The following is a 19,747-nucleotide window of genomic DNA, read 5'->3' as shown; positions in this document are numbered from 1 at the left end:
CATGTTTGCACATACTGTTTATCTTACTGACAAGATTCTGGTAACATTTTTTCTTTAAAAATTAATCATATCATTTGTATAAAGAATATTCATAAAATGCATTACAGGAGCAGATGATATAATGAGAAAATTGTCTCAAATAATTGACCAGTAGCATCATTATATTTCAGTGTGTTTTATCTGGAGCAACAGCATGTCCCGATGTGTGTTTAACTTATTTTCTACTGGAATCAATTATTTCAAACACACAGTTTTGTTTGTGGCCAAGCATTTTTTCGTAAGAACTTTCTTTGTTTATGCATCTTTTGGCTTGTGTTGTTTTGACTAATTTGTGTTTTTAGTTAACTAATTAAAAACACTTTTAAAAGTTGAGCAATGTTTAAAGCTGTGGGAGTTAGCCCAAATTCTTTTGTTCATTTTTCATGACCTGACTTGAAAGACAAGACAAGACAAGGGAAATGAACAGTTCAACGTAAAGTTCAAATGAAACAGGACAGGTCACTAAATGAAAACACAGAGTCATAAGGAGAATGCCAAGATGTTGAAAGGCTCAGCAGAGCAGACTGAGGAGCAGAGAGACTGTGCAGGTTAACTGACAGCTCTTACACAGCAGGCGGCCCTCCCCAGTTATGATTTATTTGCAATGCCAGTGCATGTGTGTTGAACCGTTAGCATCTGTGCTAGCATCCTGGCTAACAGTTTCACACTTATTCACTTAATCAGGCTTTTCTAACAAAAATATGTGCCCCTGGCCTGTCCACAATCCCCCCAAGAATCAGACCCCCCACTTTTAATTCACTTTGCACCTCCTTTTTTTTCTTTTTTACAATTTTTCCACTTCATACCTCTTTTGCAGTGCTTTGCGACCGCTTTTGAACACTTTTTGCCTTTAATTGACACTTTAAAATCATTTTTGCTACTAATTGACGCTTTCAACCCATTTTTGCCACCGTCTGCCACTTTGTATTCAATTCTGCCACTTTTTGCAACTTTCAACATTTTCAATACTGTTTTGCAACTTAAACCAATTCCTGCCAATTCCAAAGAATTTTTGCAATTTTTTCCACTTTAAACCTCTTTTGCAGCTCTTTTTGCGACTGCTTTTGAAACCTTTTTGCCATTTTTTGTCACTTTCATTCAATTTTTTTCACTTGTTAACGCTTTCAGCTCACATTTGCCACTCTCTGCCACTCTTAACATATTTATGCCATTTTATTGCAACTTTTAACCCATCTTTGTCACTTTAAACTAAGTTTTTGCCAGTTTTTCTACTTTTAATCCATTTCTACCACTTGTTGCCCATTTTGTGTCATTTTGCAAATATTCCATTTTCTTCACTTAAGTTGTCTCAGTTTCTTCTAATTTATTTTCTGTGATCCTGATTTGTGACGTTACTTTCCAATTGGTTTAGTTCAATGTGCCCATCAACATTGCATTAATCATTTTTAGGAAAAGGTGTTTAGTAAGAGGTTTACATCTCTTGAAAAAGACTATATTGTACCACGGCATCAAATAATACAAGTTTTTTTGTTTTCTGGTAAGAGTGATTATCATTCAGGTCAAAATAAAATATAGTCATCACTGATTAATTCAACAATTGACTATGATTTTGCTGACCTTCATTGGCCCCCCAGGGGCCCCAGAAAGCTGTCCTCTTTGTCCCCTCTTGTGGGCAGCCTTGCCTGTATTAACACAGACAGACAGGACAAGAGCAGGAGACCCTGCTGACAGGAGGCCGTCACCAAAGCAAAGCTGATCCCAGCTTCAGTTGGACAAGAGGAGGGGTACAGCATGGACTGGTCTTCAGCCAATCACAAGGCTTACATACATGGACAAACATTCACACTCACACCTACGGGCAATTTAGAGTCACCAATTAACCCAACAAGCATGTCTTTGGTCTATGGGAGGAAGCTGGAGTACCTGAGGGGAACTCACCATGCACAAGGGGAACATGCAAACTCCACACAGAAGGATGGAGAGCTTCTTGCTGTAAATTAATGTGGTAATTTAAATGATGACAGTGTTTAATACTTGCTGTTATGTTGCTGTTTTCTCTGCTGATATAACCTGTATGAACTTCAGTGCTATAGGAGGAAAAATTCCTTTATTGTGACTGTTTTTACTGTCATTATAATTGTCTTTATTGTGTATCACAGCATCTGGATTCAGTCTGCCGTCGCTAGTGGCGTAGTTCTGCTTTCAGTCTAAGGTGACTTGTTTAACTTATTGTCATGAACCCAGATGACTTTGTCAAGTGACGGAGCGCTGAAGTCTGTCAGCGCTCAGGAACGCCTGACTCCTGGAAAAACAAAAAGACAAACAAACAAAATCAAAACAAACTCTTAAAGCACGAATATGCACCGCTTTCACTTTTATATCTTATATTCAGCTTTGTGAGCCAAAAGCTCTGCAGGCTCAGATGACATTCATAAGCTCCATAAAAATTTGGGCTTTTGGGGAAAATAAACTCAGCTCGTCTTTGTGTTTAGTGGCTCGCCAAAGTTTGAAGACATTTCAGTAGATTGAATTAGACCCTGGGGTGGCTTTGAGCACCATGATGTCATGTTTGTGCCTTCTGAAGTGGCACGTTTTGGCTCTAGTTGGTTTATTGGACTCTGATCAGACACGTTAAAACTGTCATGAATAATAATAAGCTCAGTTCAATCATGTTTTGACCATGATGCAGCTTCATGTTGTCAAACCATCATTTTAAGTTTTAATTTGAAATGACATGTTGGTCTTTCACTTGACATATTTGCCGTGTGACTTTCAGAACGAGTCTGACAGATCGGCCTGAAGGTGACCGAACCCTCCAAACTTCACAGACCCATACAGCGGGAGTCTCCAGCCAAAGTCCCACCAAACCTTAGTGAACTTTTCACATTTTCTCCTCAGCGTGAGCCAGTGTGCGAGGTCATCTTAGAAGCGCAGTAAGACACCCCCCTGCTACCCTATTTATTTTTATTTTTTCTCCTGTGGCTCCGTGAAGCTCCAGGTAACTGCCACTGACCCCAGAGCGAACCAAAGCTGCACGCATGGTGTGCATGGCAGGTGGTGTGGCTGCGAGATGTGAAGACGTGGAGGTGGAGGCGGATAAGCTTTGGTTAGAGGTAACATGAATCCTCCAATACGAAGAACTAGAAGAACGGCTTTTCCTCTTCTTCTTTTTTTTCCTGACTATTCAGTGTGTGTATCTGCCTGTAAGGGCTGGGTGATAATCATCACAAACCAGATCTAGATATTTTTATAGCCTATTGGTATTAGAAATCTGTATTTTTTGACAACCACAATTCCAAAAAAGTTGGGGCACTGTGTAAAATATTTATAAAAAGAAGGCAATGGTTTGCAAATCTCATAAACCCTCATAAACAACATATCAGACGCTGAAACTAAGACACTTTACCATGTCATGAAAAATATCAGCTCATTTTGAATGTGATGGCAGCCATGCATGTCAAAAAAGTAGGGACAGGGCCATGTTTACTATTGTGTAGCATCCCCTGATCTTTTTTTTTTTTTTAAGATTTGTTTGGGCTTTTTTGTGCCTTTATTAGAGATAGGAGGACAGTGGATAGACTCGGACACAGGGAAGAGAGCGGGGAGAGACATGCAGGAAATGGTGCCGCAGGCCGGATTCGAACACGGGCCGCCTGCGTACATGGTGCACACCCCAACCACTCGACTACCGGCGTGCCCCATCCCCTGATCTTTTAACAACAGTCTGTAAATGTCTGGTAAGTGAGGAGACCAGTTGCTGGAGTTTTGGGAGAGGAATGTTGTCCCATTCTTGTCCAATGTAGAATTCCAGCTGTTCAACATTCCTGGGTCTTCTTTAACAGATGTTTCATTTTATGATACTCCAAGTGTTTTCTATTGGTGGAAGGTCTGGACTGCAGGCAGGCCAGTACAGCACCCAGACTCTTCTACTGCAAAGCCATGCCTTTGCTGAAATATGCAAGGCCTTCACTGAGAGAGACGTTGTATGAATGGGAGCATATGCTGCTCTAAAACCTCTGTTTTATTAATAGTGCCTTTCCAGATGTGTGATCTGCCCATAACATAGGCACTAACAGCACCCCATACTATCAGAGATGCAGGCTATTTAACAGTGCGCTGATAACAAGTGGTTTCCAAAAAAAGAATTTAAAATTTTGATTAATGTGACCACAGAACAGTTTTCCATTTTCCCTCAGTTCATTTTAAATGAGTGTTGGCCCAGAGAAGAAGCCACCGTTTCTTTATCATGTTCACATGTGGCTTCTTCTTTGTGTGAAACATCTTTAACATACATTTGTGGATGTTAGGCGAACTGTGTTGACAGTCAATGATTTCGGAAGAGTTCCTGAGTCCATGCAGTGATTTCCAGTACAGAATTAAGCCGGTTTTTAATGCAGTGCTGCCTGAGGGCCCGGAGATCATGAGCATTCAATATTGACCTTTGGCCTTGTCGCTTGCAGACACAGATTTCTCCAGATTCTCTGAATCTTATGATGATGTTATGGACTTCAGACAGTGGGAAATTCAAAGTCTTCAGGATTTACATTGAGGAACATTTTTCTGAAACTGTTCCACAACTTTAAGATGCAGATTTTTGTTTATTGGTGAACCTCTGCCCATCTTTACTTCTGAGAGACTCTGCCTCTTTAAAATTTTCCTTTACACCCAGTCATGCTTCTGACCTGTTGCCAGTTAACTTAATTAGTTGCAAAATGCTCCTCCATCTGATTTTCATTATTACTGCTTACTTTTCCAGCCTTTTGTTGCCCCATCCCCGCTTTTTGCTGCCATCACGTTTAAAATATACTAAAAAAATTTTTATGACATGAAAAATGTCTCAGTTTCAATATCTGATATGTTGATTAATGTGAATAAAAACATGAGTTTATTAGATTTGCACACCATTGCATTCTGTTTTTATTAATATTTTACCAAGTTCCCCAACTTATTTGGAATTTGTTATTTAATGAAATAGCCAATGGCTGTCACAATACAAGAATTGTAACTCTAAAAATTAAATGATACTGAAACCGGTTTGATACCACACATTAGGAGTGTGGGATTAGGAGTCTTAGCCAAGGACACTCAGACATGTGACTGGAGGAATTGCGGGTCCCACAGATGGCTGATTGTACCACTGAGTCGCAGCCACATCGTATAAAGTCACACACACTGTCTCACTTGTAAAAAAGTTTCCTTTTCTCTTACATACCAGATGTTTTAAAAGATTAAAACTCCATTATTTTTATGATCTGTGGTAAAAAAGTTTAGAAACTTACTGATCTTCTGTTATATTTTCAGCCAGAGGAGAGAGAGGACTGTCTAAATTGTACAAAAGCGTAGCAACATTTGATGAAGTGGGTTTACTTGGCGAGAAGCAGCCCAAATTATTTTTTTGAATGTTGTCAATGCAAATGTCCAATTTAGACAGAATGCAGGAGTTTGAATGCAATTATTTTTAATAAAAACATAAAATTATCTAACATGGGTGTCTAGGACTTCTATTGTTGTAACGGTATCAATATCAGTATTTTTTTTTACTACTAGTATAAGTGCTACTAAATTAAATCAAATTTAATAAAACAATCCAGTTTGGCCTGAACATTTCAAGTAAAATATCTAGTAATCAGGAGGCGTATTGATGTAAACACTTTTCTTCCTGAGAAATAGGTCTGCAGTGTATTTTGTAAACTAAAGAAATAAAACTATATAGAGATATTATCTATATGGTCATACCCTAGATCTTCTTTCAGTATATTTTGATAGATATTAAAACTATATTTCATAGCCACAATGTTGTTGTTTTTTTTTTTTTTTTTTTTACAACAAAGAGCTAATACTTGAAGGACTTATCATTTTAAGATATTTTGTGTTTTTCAAACTTTATTTAGACAAAGTTTAAATTGTGAAAGTGATCCAACACACTGCAGAATTTGTTTTAATTATTTTTTTTATTGTTTTAAATAAAAACACAAATGTGTGATGTGACTTAATTTATGAAGTAACGTGAACATGAAGATTTTACAGGACAATAAAAATTGAAACACAAATGACAAATTCAAACATGATCAAGTTGATCTGATCTGATCTGAACATAGAAATATGCTCTCTGTTTGGCCATACTTGCAAATAAATTCAAGTTTTGTGTTCTTAAATTAAAGAATATTCTTCCCCTTACAAAGAAGTAACACCTCAGATCAATCCATCCATTCACATTAGCCATTTCCTCTTGTTATGCTGTGTACAACAAATTGAAATGTTGAGGGTTTTTTTTGTCTCCAGTATATCAGGAATTTGTAACCAACATGGGATCACAGCAGGGACCATGAAAAGTACATGGCAACGACATGGCAGCGGTTGCCTCTTTGTTTCCGTTCCCAGCGTGCAATTTGAGCTCTTGTTAAACTGAAAGAAAAAATATATCTATCTAAAGCAAATAGATCATGACGAAATCATGTTACAGAAGTCATATTTTTGCATCCAGAACTCGAATTTCAGTTGGACAATGAACAGCGTTTAGTGGACAGGCGTGCGTAAAACCATCCAGTGCGTCGTCATTCACTCCCAATGAGTCAAGATTATTGAACATCTTTTCACCAGGGGAGGTTCATATCTTTTATAGAGAACTGTCAAAGAAATGTTGCATGCCGGATACAACGGAAATACAGCGCTAGACGTCACACATTTTTGTTCTTTGCCAAATTTTCTGTATTTTATCATCAACATTTATTTTGCAGTACAATCATTTTTGTATTCTTCGTCAAGGTATGGGCCTGCGTGGACGTGCAAATTAAAAGACTTATTATTTTTTTAATTTAATTTTCATTTCAGAGAAAAATAAATCTTTTTGGAGGCTCCCATGCGTAAAATGCTATTTTATTGAAATGACAAAAACGTTATTAAAAATTAAAAATAAAAAGTTTCCAGTCGATTTTAATCAATTATACACCTATTAAAAATGCTCTCAAATGCTTATTGAGGGAAATATGTAGGGCCTTTCCTCTGACGATCAATAAAGCCGTGTTTTGTCGGGCCTCGACAAACGAAGTGTACCAGATTTGCATGGCCTGACTATTGTGGAATATAAGGCAGCAGTTAACGCTGAGCTCACGTGAATATTTACTGACGCAACTTTAAATCTTTCCCAGTAAATCTGTCTATTTCTACGAGGTAAAAGTTAAAGGTTAGGTAATTTTCAGCTGACTTTAACCGTAAAAACGAGCTTAAATCTCAGCAGAGATGGCACCTGAAGTCCCCCCCAGCCTCAGGTTAAATCCGGCGTTCAGTCGTGCAGCAGCAGTAGTAGTGTATGAATGATGGCCTCGTTGGCTGATTTGTAAACAGGCTGTAAATTAAAGTCACTTCTGATTGTCTCCTTTCTGACTCGTCGTGGATCCACAGTCTCTTCTGGGTTTGGGTTCAGCTCGTGGGAGGAGTTGCTGCTGCTTCATATTCAGAGAGGAGGGGTGGGTGTGTGGGTGGTGGTTGAGGGGGGAACTCTTTAAGGATCTCATTCTCTTTGGCGCTATAAAGACGTAGTAGTGCCTTCAACACAGAGCAAATTAGCTCCATTGGCGAATTATTGCATTAGGACGCGCTCGTCTGCGCGTAAAGGAGATTAGATTCATTTTTTCATGGTGACATTTGGTTAAAGCGAGCGGATTAAGGTGATGGAGTACATGGAGGATAAGTTTGCGTTGAAAAGCCAAGCGATGAAGGCCAGCGATTACTACATGGAGCAAGTCATGGAGAGCCTGGACGGGGCGCAGTACTTCTCTAAGTCTTCCCCGAAATGTGTGCAGGCCTACGGGCTGCAGAGCGGAGAGCACCGCTCGTCGCCCTGCGGAGACCAGAACGGTGCGTAAAAGCGAGATTCTGCAACTTTCTACTCTTTGCGCATAAATAATGACATTGTACATGCACTATTCTACTTCTGTATCAAGGCTTGGGATTAATCGAAGTTTTAAGATAGATATATTTCTGAGTGAGCGATAGGGTAAGAAGACACCGTTTATCAATATACTTTATGTTGATTTGATGAAAATAAACAGAGCAGGCTTGATGCTCAGCAAAAAGAGCCACTGATAGGAGTATGCTTATTGACTACGATACGATTTATCTGAACTGTTAAGGCTATATCAGGAATTTACTGATTTATTTTATTTTATTTTAGGGTCTATTTTCTCCAAAAATTGATTTATTTTTATATCTTTGCGCATACTGAGTAAAGGTAAAAGTGTCATTGTGACATTTGGGCATTTGGATCCTTTGGATTTGGCTTTAATTGAATTTATTTAAAACATTTATTTACCAATAAACTCTCTCTATATATTGTGTATCATCATTCTGCTAAAAATATAGAAATATATATTTTTTTTGTCCATATCGGCCAACCCTAATCTGTAGGTGGGAGTTTGAGAGACTTCTTAGGAAGTTTAAATATCTTGTGTCTTTAAATGATTCTTATTTTTATTTGTTTTCCCTAATTGTGTCCTTTTGGAGTTTTATTTCACGTCTTCACTGATATTTGACGTTAAAATGTGTTTTTGGTAATGGAAAATTGTGGTTATTTGAGAGTAAAACACTCCGATGATTTGGAGGCTGCAGTTTCCATTTCCCTTGTTTATTTTTATGCTTTAAGAGTCACAGTAGATCTTCCTGGGGTTTCAAGTTTAAACACATGTCTGATTTGTCCTTTCAGGTAATTACGGTGTGCCAAAAACAGACGACGACACTTTGCACTCGGACCTGGGCCGGTCCATGGACAATTGTTGCACTCTGCGGGCCTCTCCCGTCACGTCAGGCCCGGAGAAAACAGATTTAGACGACATGGGGGACAAATGTGACAGCAACGTGTCCAGCAGCAAGAAGAGGAGACACAGGACCACGTTCACCAGCGCGCAGCTGGAGGAGCTGGAGAAAGTGTTTCAGAAAACGCACTATCCAGATGTTTACGTGAGGGAACAGCTGGCCATGAGGACGGAACTGACAGAGGCCAGAGTGCAGGTACAGTTCAATCTCCCGGGAAGAGAAACCATAAAATAAATGTAAAAAGAAGCGTTAAAATGTGTAGGGCCTGTGTGGTGCTTTGGCTACGTGTATCGTAAAAATCCAACTTCAGCTGTTCAGCCAAATGAAAACACCCAGCACCCAAAACCATTTATATGTCTTTTTTTTTCATCAAATTTTTAAAATGTATGTTTCCAAAAGATGGTTATGTTTTACCTTACGCTTCACACTTTTAGATATTTACGCACGGATTTTGCTCGTTTAAAATAATGAGGACTTGCCTTCAAAATGACACGGTTTGATCGAATCATTTTGTGGATTTTCTCTCTGTCACATTTTATTTTCTATCCCTTTTTCCCGTTTAGGTTTGGTTTCAGAACAGACGCGCAAAATGGAGGAAAAGAGAGCGCTACGGTCAGATTCAACAAGCCAAAACTCACTTCGCAGCCACCTACGATCTATCAGTCTTGCCGAGGACCGACAGCTACACACAGGCAAGCTTTTTATAGTTATAGTTTATATTTTCAATTTTAAATGACCCTCTGATGGGAGTATTAATCCATTCGTCAAACATAAACTGGTGCGTAATGCGTCATTCTTCATCCAAATTAAGTCCTCTCTTCCAAAAAACTCCCAAAGCTGCATAAATCAGCGCCTGTCATTGTTGCTCCATTCATCACTTATTATGAAAGCCATCCTCAGATAAGAGGCTCGACGCTGATTAGAGCCTGTGTGAGGTGTCACGGCTGAAATGAATGGTCTTATATCAGATTTCATGTTAGCTGAGCATCCATCTTGCCGTTTGGAACAAAGGTCATGTTCAAGATGAGGTGAGAGGAGACGCGCAGTGTCAGTTTGTCCCTTGGAAGGGTGTTTCCTATCACAAACTGAGATTAGGCCTCAGTGTGGTGCAGATACACACGCCGGAGCCTTGGATGGCTGTATGTTGATGTTTTCAGCTTACAGGAAGAAGCTTGTGAGCTGAATTTAAAGAGGCAGATGTCAGGAAAGTCCAAGTTCAGGCTCTGCTTTGCCTCGTTACAACACCAGGTCAGAAATGTAGTCCCACATTTTCTCCACATATGTTTCTGATGGATACCTCTGGATACCAGCCATGCCCTTTTCTTCCAGCTGATCCAGATTTCTGTCATTAAATGGACCGTCCTGTGTGTAATTGTGCTGGCACTGGGTGGGGTTTTGTCTCCTTAAATGCAGTGGACATGGGCTGCATTCTTGTGGTTTTTAAAGGGTTTGTCTTGTTTTGTTAACACAGAGGCTTTAGCCAATATTTCTGCTTGTTGGACTTCTTATTGGTGGCTCATTTTCAGGGACACATTGTCAAAGCTGTCTCATAAACTATGACCATGTTTCCATGATACAAAGGAAATTTATAGAGCTGTCAGAGCCCACTATTGGTTTGTGGCTTTTTGGATTTAATTTTCTGTAAGCCTGACTTTGGCTTTAGGTCGTGTCCTGTGCTGTTTGTGACCGAGCTGGTTCAAAGAGCCGAGAACAATAGGAATGGACTCTTTTTCTCTTTTCCTCTTTTTTTTTTGGTGTAGTTAAATACACCACAGAATAAAGGGATGATCTTTATGGTACACCGCTTGGCCACAGGCACACCCACTGCTTGATGGCAAGCGGTAACATCAATATTTTATAATTAATATCATGTAAAACAGAGTTATTATGGGAAGTAAATGGGCTGGTTTAATTATAATGGACTTTTTTTTTGTAATATATAGGCAGATAAATCTGTGAAACATTGCTAATTTTGGTTGATTTGTTAAAGCCAAAACACCAGATACAGAGCCGCCTGGGAGCCGAAAGAGTCAACTCTTATTACTGCACCTAGCCAAATGTTCCAGATCACTAAAAAGAGCAAATTCCCATCACCAGTGTGCTGTGCAACAGTCATTATGGTCTATTTTAATGTTGCATTTATGCTTGTTAGTCACATAAAATCCATCTGGAATTGTTTATACAAAATTTCAGAGACATTTCGGAGCATTAATTTCTCTATTGTATTACTTATAATAATATTTGGGAGCCATAGAAATGTGAAATTTATTTTCAGAGGGGAAAAAAAAAAATGGCACAGTTCTGTGATGTACTTTTATTGAGTACATTTAAATGAATTTGCACACTGTTTACATGCTGCTTGGCATGACGTCTCAGTTTGATTGAAATCTTGACAGATCAGATCAAATGATCTGCATGAAGTGAATGGTTTCTGAATGTGCTGTAGCTGTCAGTTCATGCATTTTCTGCTGACATAAAAAATCAGTGCTGTAGACTTGTCCTGTACGCTGACAGATATGATCCTGTCATCTCTGGGCACTCTGTCCTTCTTAATATCTCTAAATGTATAGTCTCAATCCAAACACAATGCAGGTAAAAGGCATTTTAGATATGGATGCAAGATACAATTAGCAGGATGTGGGTATCGACGGATGTAAAACTGTGCTGATATTTGCAACCAGTGTATCAGCTGAAAAAATCCGCCTGTATCTGCGGTAAATGTCGGCTGTATGTGCAATTAAGTTTGCAGAGTTTTAGACAAAACCAACAAACCTGAGTCAGCTGAAGTCCTTCTCTCCTTTCATCCTTTAAATCACTGGTTCCTGACTGTTGGGTCGGGACCAAGAAGTGGGTCGCAAAGCCATTTTCAGTGGCTCGTGGATATATGGCTGAAAAATAAAATCAGAGGCAAAAATTCTATGATGTTCTTTTATTTTGAAGGATGTGGCAAATCCCTTTGTTTTATTGCATCTTTTGTGCAAGCTTTAATCCAAATTGCACCATTTTTATTAAAAACTCAAATTATGAGTGCAGAATGTAAGAACTTCAATTACAGTTTTTTGTTAAGGGCATGATGGTGAGTCCTGACGCTACACCAGTTGTGAAGCACTACTTTAAACTGTGAAGTTTGTTCTGAGGACTGAGGGTTTTCTTTGTTTGTTCCTAAATTTTAAAATGTGCTTTAAGGACTGAAGTTTTAAGTCATTTATAAACCAGCATCAGTATATATCAGTTTTATATATTGTAGGTATTAGAATTTGGGATATGGTAAAAATTCTACTACAGTGCATCCCTAATTTTAGAGTTTTTGTGCAGAAAAATGTCTCTAAAAAAAAAAACAAACAAACCCATGAGTGCTTTAGTGTGGCCGCTTTAGAGAGAGACCGTGTCACAGGACACCAGCAGAGTTATGCATTTTAAAATGTTTATTTTTAGTTATGTTGGTGAGAAAATCATCCAGGAAAAAATAAACTGCATTCTATCTTATAACTGTCTTTTTATTGATTTTAATTTAGTTTTTTTCTGTCATTTTCAAGACAAAGAACTCAAATACACTGGTAGGATGATTATGAATAAACCTTCAATTAAGTCTGTTTTGCAAAAAAAACCAAAACAAAAGATGAACAAGCAACTAAACAAGACTGAAGAGGTATAGACTGAGGCTTTAGCTTATGACATCTACCCTTTTTACATTCATTTTTGTCAGCACCCTTTATATGTTAACAGAGAAGTAAAGAAAGTAACAAAATCTTCCTTTATATGCATTTTGTATGGAAATTTTGCCATATTCTCTTTTAAAACTGTATTAAACTCATTCATTTCGGTTTCTACAAACTGACTCAATGAACCAAAACACATGTTTGGTTGACATTTGTTCTGCTCCTTTGTTTTTATGGACTCAGCTCTCTCTTGAGAAGTAGAATACACAGTATTCCTTTTTTTGTATACGGCTCTGCAAGAAAAGTTTGAAGCTGCATGCGTATCACTGTTCTGATACAGTCCGCCCATCCTTCACTCTCATCTGCATGCATCCATGCACCATTGTCACCTTACAAATACACAGATATAAACCTATAAAAATACCAGTATAATCTAACATTACAGTGCATGCGTCCACTTCTGCTGCTAATCTTTTAAACATTAGTTTTCTTGCGTATTACATCAAACAAAATAATATTTTATTATTTTAACTAACACAAGATCCGTAGAAGTTCAAAGTTATGATGTTCCCTTTCAAAGAGAGAGAGGGAGGGAGCATCTGAATCTGCCAGGATTGGATTAATAAATTCAATCCACTCCAAATTCTGGATCCTCAAAGAATAAAATAAACTATTTTCATGCCAAAGTTTAAAGGTTGTTTCCAAAAGCAGCTCTAAAAACGCTGAAGTGCACATAAAAGTGAATTATAAAGGAAAGATGAAGACAGATGAAATTGGTAAGAAATTCACTAATGAATTATTCACAAAACCCAAAGGGTTTTTTGGGAAATGTGTATGCAGTACACTGCATAACATTTACAAGTCTTTAACTTTTCAGGTAGTATGTAGTCTTTTCACTTCTATTTGATAGACTTTTCTTTAAAGTGTTGGTAAACTAAATCAAAACAAAATCATGTGACTAGAGTTCGTAACTTTGAACCTGGTCACATGATCATGCACGGTCAGTGAAAACATTCAGATGTCATTAGTAGGAGACTTTAGGAGACTTTTTCTTTCTCTGTAAGTCTCTTACTGACTCTATTTGCTTCTACTTGATCCGTTCCCTGAACTGGCTGTGTGTAATTAGAAGTGCATGACTTACTGTTCAAAAAACGAGCAAACAATCCTGGCACGGCATAGCGGTGCAAATGTATCAATAGTAAATTTAGACTAGTCTTGTGGTGCTGATATCTAAAATGTATTCAAACCATCATACCTCACTGATTAGTGTCTGCTTTTTCCTTCTACAAGCATAGTGTCACAATATTTCATTTATATCACAGTGTGATCAACAGAAACAGTACTAATAAAAGTTCTAACAGTTTCACAACATTTGAAACTACATTTGTGTAAAAGGTTAGATAAATTAATAAAACATACCAACAACCAAACTAAAACAATATCAAGATTCATAACGCCCGAGTGACTAATGACAAAAGGATTGCAGCAGAAAATAGCAGCATGAATCATGCACATTTGCTCCTCTGTGTGCTCCATCTCCAAACCCCATTTAAGAAGCACATCAGACTAATAACCTTCAAGCACTAAAACTCCTATAAAGTTAAAAAGCTCTGTGCAGTTTGCTTTTGTTTTGTGTCTCAAGGTGGAGATGTGTATTTTCTCCCTGTCCTTCATTCTGACCAGGGGTGGATCCAGGGGGGACCAGGGCCAAGTAGGGAAAGCATAGAAGAATGCTGTTTTTTTCCCTTTATGTGCACATCTTCACCTATAATGGACTGGTTTTATAATAAACTAAAGGTGAGGAATAACAAAGAGGTCCCATATTTTTACATTTTTCAGAATCAGTGAAAATTTTAGGCACCCCTGTAGTTGATGTATGTTCAGGATAGTTGCATCGGCTTTTGGAAACAGGCCCCATCTTTAGCCATTTCAGACTGGGCGCGTGGAGGATGCACGTTGGCTTTGTGATGGCTTGATTTTCATTTCAGCGTACATGTTAACATGTCAGACTGCCATTGTGAGTGCCACATCTTTTGTGGACAATTATGTATCTCACATACCAGTAATCTAGAGCAGTGGTTCTCAACTTGTCTGGCCTCAGATCCCGATCCCCCAAAAATTCAGCCATCCAAACTGATATGATAAAGAGTGATATATTTTTGTTCTGAGATAGTATAAAACATGACTGTATGTTTTTTCTGTGGCCTCACATTTTACCTTGGTGTCATTTATCTGAAAAAGGAACCAATATTTTAAGCATTTGTGTCACATTTATGTCCTGCTTTGCTAAACTTCTATCATATAATGAAACTTTACACTTCTACTCCTTATGTCATTGATGGCTTTTGGGAACCAGCATAAGCTGTCTCTAAAAATAGCCATGCAACATAGATGCATTACCCCAACTTTTCTTATTCCTAATACATATCTGCAAACAATTGAAAAAGCTCTGTGACCCACTTTTGGGTCCTGATTCATCAGTTGAGAACCATGGGTCTAGAAAATAGAAGCCTCACCTATTTTTACCAAGAGCCACGTGCATCTCTCTGCCAAAATAGACAGGAAATTATAAGAGAGTCATGTTTACTATATTTTGGCAGATATATATGTCCACAATGGTAGAATATGTCACAGGCCAAGACAAATTGTTACATTTCCAGTTTGTGCTTTTCAAAGTAAAAGCCCAATTTGGCATTTCTGTGGAGAAACTTGATTCATTTGTACAGATGCTGGGAGATTTATTGATGTAGAACTTATAAAGAAATTTGCTGGTACAGTGTATTTCCAGTTTTATTTTTTTATATATTCAACTTTATTCATAAACAAAGTCTGGTAGTTAAAATCATAAAAACGACCACACTGCAAACATTACGGACTAGGCAACATTTCATATAAACGGAGAAGAAGGTCAATGGTCTAATCTGAGATTAAATGATGTAACTCAGTTTCAGGAGTAGTTACACTAACAGTGGCTCACTTTAGCTTTGTTAGCTTTAGCTAAGGTTGAATAGCTATGCTAGATACATGATTAACATTACTACATAAGAAAATGTAGCTAAGTTAGCTTTAGCAATTTGAGCAATGGAAGCTCACGTAGCTAAGTTGACAAAGCTGCTTTGTGAGCTTAGTTTTAGCTACATTAGCTAGTGAGCTATGTTAGCAACTGAGCTACGTAAGCTACTCTTGCAGATTAAAAGCTAGCTAAACAATTAAAAAGCCATAATTTAAGGCAGGTTTTGCTATTCTCAGATGACGGAAGAGTGTCAAAGAAGAGTTCTGTGTCTTTTGGCTGAAACTAGAGAGGAGTAAAGCAGGCAAATATTGGACTGGTGCTGTGTTCTTAATGACTTCAGGCTAGTGAAGGGAAACCCTGTCCATAGGAACAGCTGGTGAAACTTTGTGATAGCAGGAGCTGAAGTCTGTCTGCCTCTTATCAGCTTTTTATTAACACATTCATCTAAAATTTTGTTTATTTCATGATGTAAGATTTTTTTTCACAAATGACCTATTATATTTCTATCTCACTGACCAATAGATTCTGGCTTTCAATAGCTGTTTAACCGTACAATTTTCATGTTCTAAACTTTAAAATCCCTATTGACCCAGTGTTTCCCATTGACTGCTGTTCATATCTTTGGAATGTTTTCACACAGAAAAGGGAGGGGCTGGCATTGTTTTGGTGTTGTTTTGGTAGTGTGTGTGTAGTATGAGTGACATCTCTCCAGCCTGTTTCTCATTTAAGGAGCAAGATTTGTTGTGATGGTCCCTAATCTCTCCTACATACAGAATGTGTACATACAGTTTGAACATGGATCAGTCCAAACATGCAGCTTCAAGAAAACACATACTCTTTAAACTCATAAATTCCCCTCATAAAACTATAAAGTGTGTTCAAATTTATCAATGTTTTTGATGTTTAAGATCTTCTCCCTCCAACAGATTCCTAACAACCTGTGGCCAAGCCCCTCCCCTGCCAGCTCAGTGGTCTCCTCCTGCATGCTGCCCCGAGGCTCCCCTCCCTGCGTCACCTCCTACTCACACTCCCCTCGATCTGCCGCCGGTGCAGCCGACCACGGCTACGTGGGCTTCCCCAACCAGCAGAACCAGTTCAGCCACGTCTCTCTCAACAACTTCTTCAGCGCAGACTCCCTCCTTACGCCGGCTGCCAACGGTCACCACGCTTTTGAGACCAAGCCAGAGTTTGAGAGGCGCTCGTCAAGCATCGCCGTGCTCCGCATGAAAGCCAAGGAGCACACGGCCAACATCTCATGGGCCATGTGATCGGGGTTCCTGGGAAGTCTGGATAAAGTATGGAAAGATAATTCCTAACATTTCCATTTTTAAGGGGGTGACAGGACAATCTGTCTCTCAAAGCACAGCTCTAACAACATTTTAAAAGCTAAATGTCACTTTTTTGTTGCTGTAAACGACAGTCAGCTTTATTGCTTTATCATAAGCAATTCAGACCAAAGTTTATTGATTTAGTAGGAAAATGGGGCCTGGACAAAGTACTCAAACAAAGAATGTGTCATTATTCCTGATTAGTCTTACAGCTTCAAGTCAATCTGCTGGAGCTGCAACACACTTTAAAGACATAATATTTGTGGAACAATCTGCCTTGTCATATCTACAGAAGGCTGGAACGGATGTCAGAAAACTTATCAAGAAGCCAAAGACTTTAATGAATGTGGAAGTCATCTGGACATAAATGTAAGTTAAACTAGGGCTGGATAATATGGACCTAAAATCATATCTTAATGTTTATGATTTTTTATTGTCACAGTAGTGTGTAACATCAGGCTGTATGATTACTGTATGTGGGTGACTCAACTCTAATTCCCCTTTGTCACTGGCATCATAATATGTAAGCAAAATTTCATGACACACATAAACAAAAAAAAAGCTGTGCTATCTCAGTCTTGTTACCACTAGGATATCTGCTGGGATAATATTCTTTTCACAGACAATTTTAGCCTTGAATTTCTCATGTTAACTGAGAAGCCTCACCCAACACCATTGTTTGCAATGTATTTATGCAATTTAGACTCAAAATCACCCAAAACTGGGTGCCAATTTCTGTTGCTGTGGTATCAAACAGGTATCATATCTTTTGATTTTCACTAATTATATAAACTAGTGCTCTGTGCAGCACTGTTTCCTTATCCTGCTCCCTCAACAGGTGTGTCAAAACTCACCCGCATGGATTCAGACAGTCCATGTTAAATATTTGGAATAACAGACAGTGCGTTAAATTAAAGACAATATAGATATTTACACTTAAGCACCTCTCTGATTAAGTGCCCTCTCATGCATAAGAAAACACATCTTGTCATGGGTAATGGTGCCACACATGGACAAATAAAGCAGCTGGGAGTGTCAGACTGATTTAACTCCTGTTTATGGCTAAGTAATAGCAATATCAAAGTAATATTTACCAACCTTATTTACACATCATTTATAATCTTTTATTTTAAAGTCATATAGAGGTGACATTGTTTACTGATCTCTGGAAAGTTTGTGCGTCATAAACACTGCACCGCACTTCCATCAGCTCTTGCAGACAGTAGGCTAATCTTTACTCTATTAATACCGTGGTAGTACCATGCCCATCATTAAATGCTTAATGCAATTAGGCCAATTTGCATGGAAAGGGGTGTTTTTCCCCCACAAATAACTGCATAATGGCTCAGTGTCTCTGCGTTGCAGTGCGTATATGCAATGATAGGCCAAAAACACAATAGGAGGATTATTATAGCTGTGCTTTTTTGACTTATTTACAAAATTTTTGTGCATGCACTTTTGTGTGAAACTTTAACAAACCATCATACGGCCCACCTGCCAGGTGAAAGCTGCTGACTCTCACAACATTTTGGGATTTTATTGAAAATCTGTACATATTTAGGATTTTTATGGCACCAGTTTCAAACCAGTACACCTATGAAGTCTTCTGAGAGGTTTCAAGGACAATTGGAGTAACGGTGTGTTGTGCAGATTGACACAGTCACACACAGAGATACCACCAATTATAGTAGTAAAATGGTTCTAAATAAAATTAAATAAATTAAATGCAAACTCAGTATTTTGCCTAAACATTTCAAATAGATCGTGCTGTCAAAAACCCATATCAGCATCAGAGATTTTTAGAGTGCACTCACATGAAGCAATCAGTGCCATGCATAAGCATGCTAGGTCCCCAAGCAGGGGTGCGCAATGTTGACATGACATATAATCAATACAGCCGTTCCACTTAACAATAATTTAAAACAATGGGAGAGTGTTAGAGAGCCGTTGCTGGCCAAAGAGACTCAAACTAAGCCACAAAATGAGTGAAGTTACTATCATGTTTGTGTATTTCTCCATTGCATGACTCTGTAAGACCACGCAACTTGGAAACAGCACAGGTCATATTAAAGTGCGATAATGTCCCTGCGCTCAGGCCTGGTTGGACTTGGAGCAGGGTGAGTGCAGGCCAGAGGGGGACTAGAAAAGGGGGAACAAGCTTGATTCAGCATGGTATGGGCACTGACACTGACCCAAATGTGAGTGCGACTTTACTGTAACCAACTGCTTTACTAACCATTAGGCCTTGCATCTATTTTTCATTCAGTCGACATTAACGTATTGATATAGCCTTACACTATATCTTGTTTGAAAATATACCAATATATTGTTTAATGTCAATATTGCCCAGCCCTAACTTAACCTACTTTGAGGTCTTATTAACTGGTTGTGTTGCTGACAGAGATTTATCCTGATGCCTTTATATGAGGTACAAATCAAATGAGACTGACTATGTCTACTACTACTACTGTCAGTGTCAGATGAAGCAGAGTAGAAGTGCCTTTGTTTACATTTTCTACATGAAGGTTTTACATTTAATGTTAGAATCAAGCAGGAAAAGCTTTTTGGTCAAAAAAAGAAAAAAAACATGTCTTGGCTGTACGCAAGACAGAAAAGGTCAGAGGTACCGCTTTGTCCTCAAGTGCCACCAAATCAATCTAAAGTTTGATACAGAATAACCACAGCAGTGCCTTTTAAATCATTCAGACTGTCAGGGTCATGTCCAGCGCTTTGTTGGGTCAGACCAGACACTTGATCAACCATTGTGATCTGCTTGAGCCTTTGCTTTTGTTTTTAATGGGGATCAGGAAGTCCTGACAGCTTCCTCTTTATGAAGGCAAAAGTCACCAATACAATCCTCCAGGTTCCATACAAGCTTTAATTCCAGTGAGGATCGAGAGAGAGGATCCCCAAACCACTACAGCATTTTCTAAGCA

General features: G+C 38.5%; 1 protein-coding gene across 1 annotated transcript; it reads left to right on the top strand.

Moving 5' to 3' along the window:
- Positions 1-7,634: 7,634 nt before the first annotated feature.
- alx1 (ALX homeobox 1) lies at positions 7,635-16,751 on the top strand. The gene is given in 4 exon segments (XM_041796413.1): positions 7,635-7,857; positions 8,702-9,006; positions 9,375-9,503; positions 16,410-16,751. Coding segments are annotated over 4 exon segments (999 nt in total).
- The last annotated feature ends 2,996 nt before the right edge of the window (positions 16,752-19,747 follow it).

Source organism: Cheilinus undulatus, linkage group 9 (assembly GCF_018320785.1).
Source record: "Cheilinus undulatus linkage group 9, ASM1832078v1, whole genome shotgun sequence".
In the NCBI taxonomy this organism is placed as follows: Eukaryota; Metazoa; Chordata; class Actinopteri; order Labriformes; family Labridae; genus Cheilinus; species Cheilinus undulatus.
Note: the sequence above shows the minus strand (reverse complement) of the source record. Positions and strands in the feature narration are given on the sequence as shown.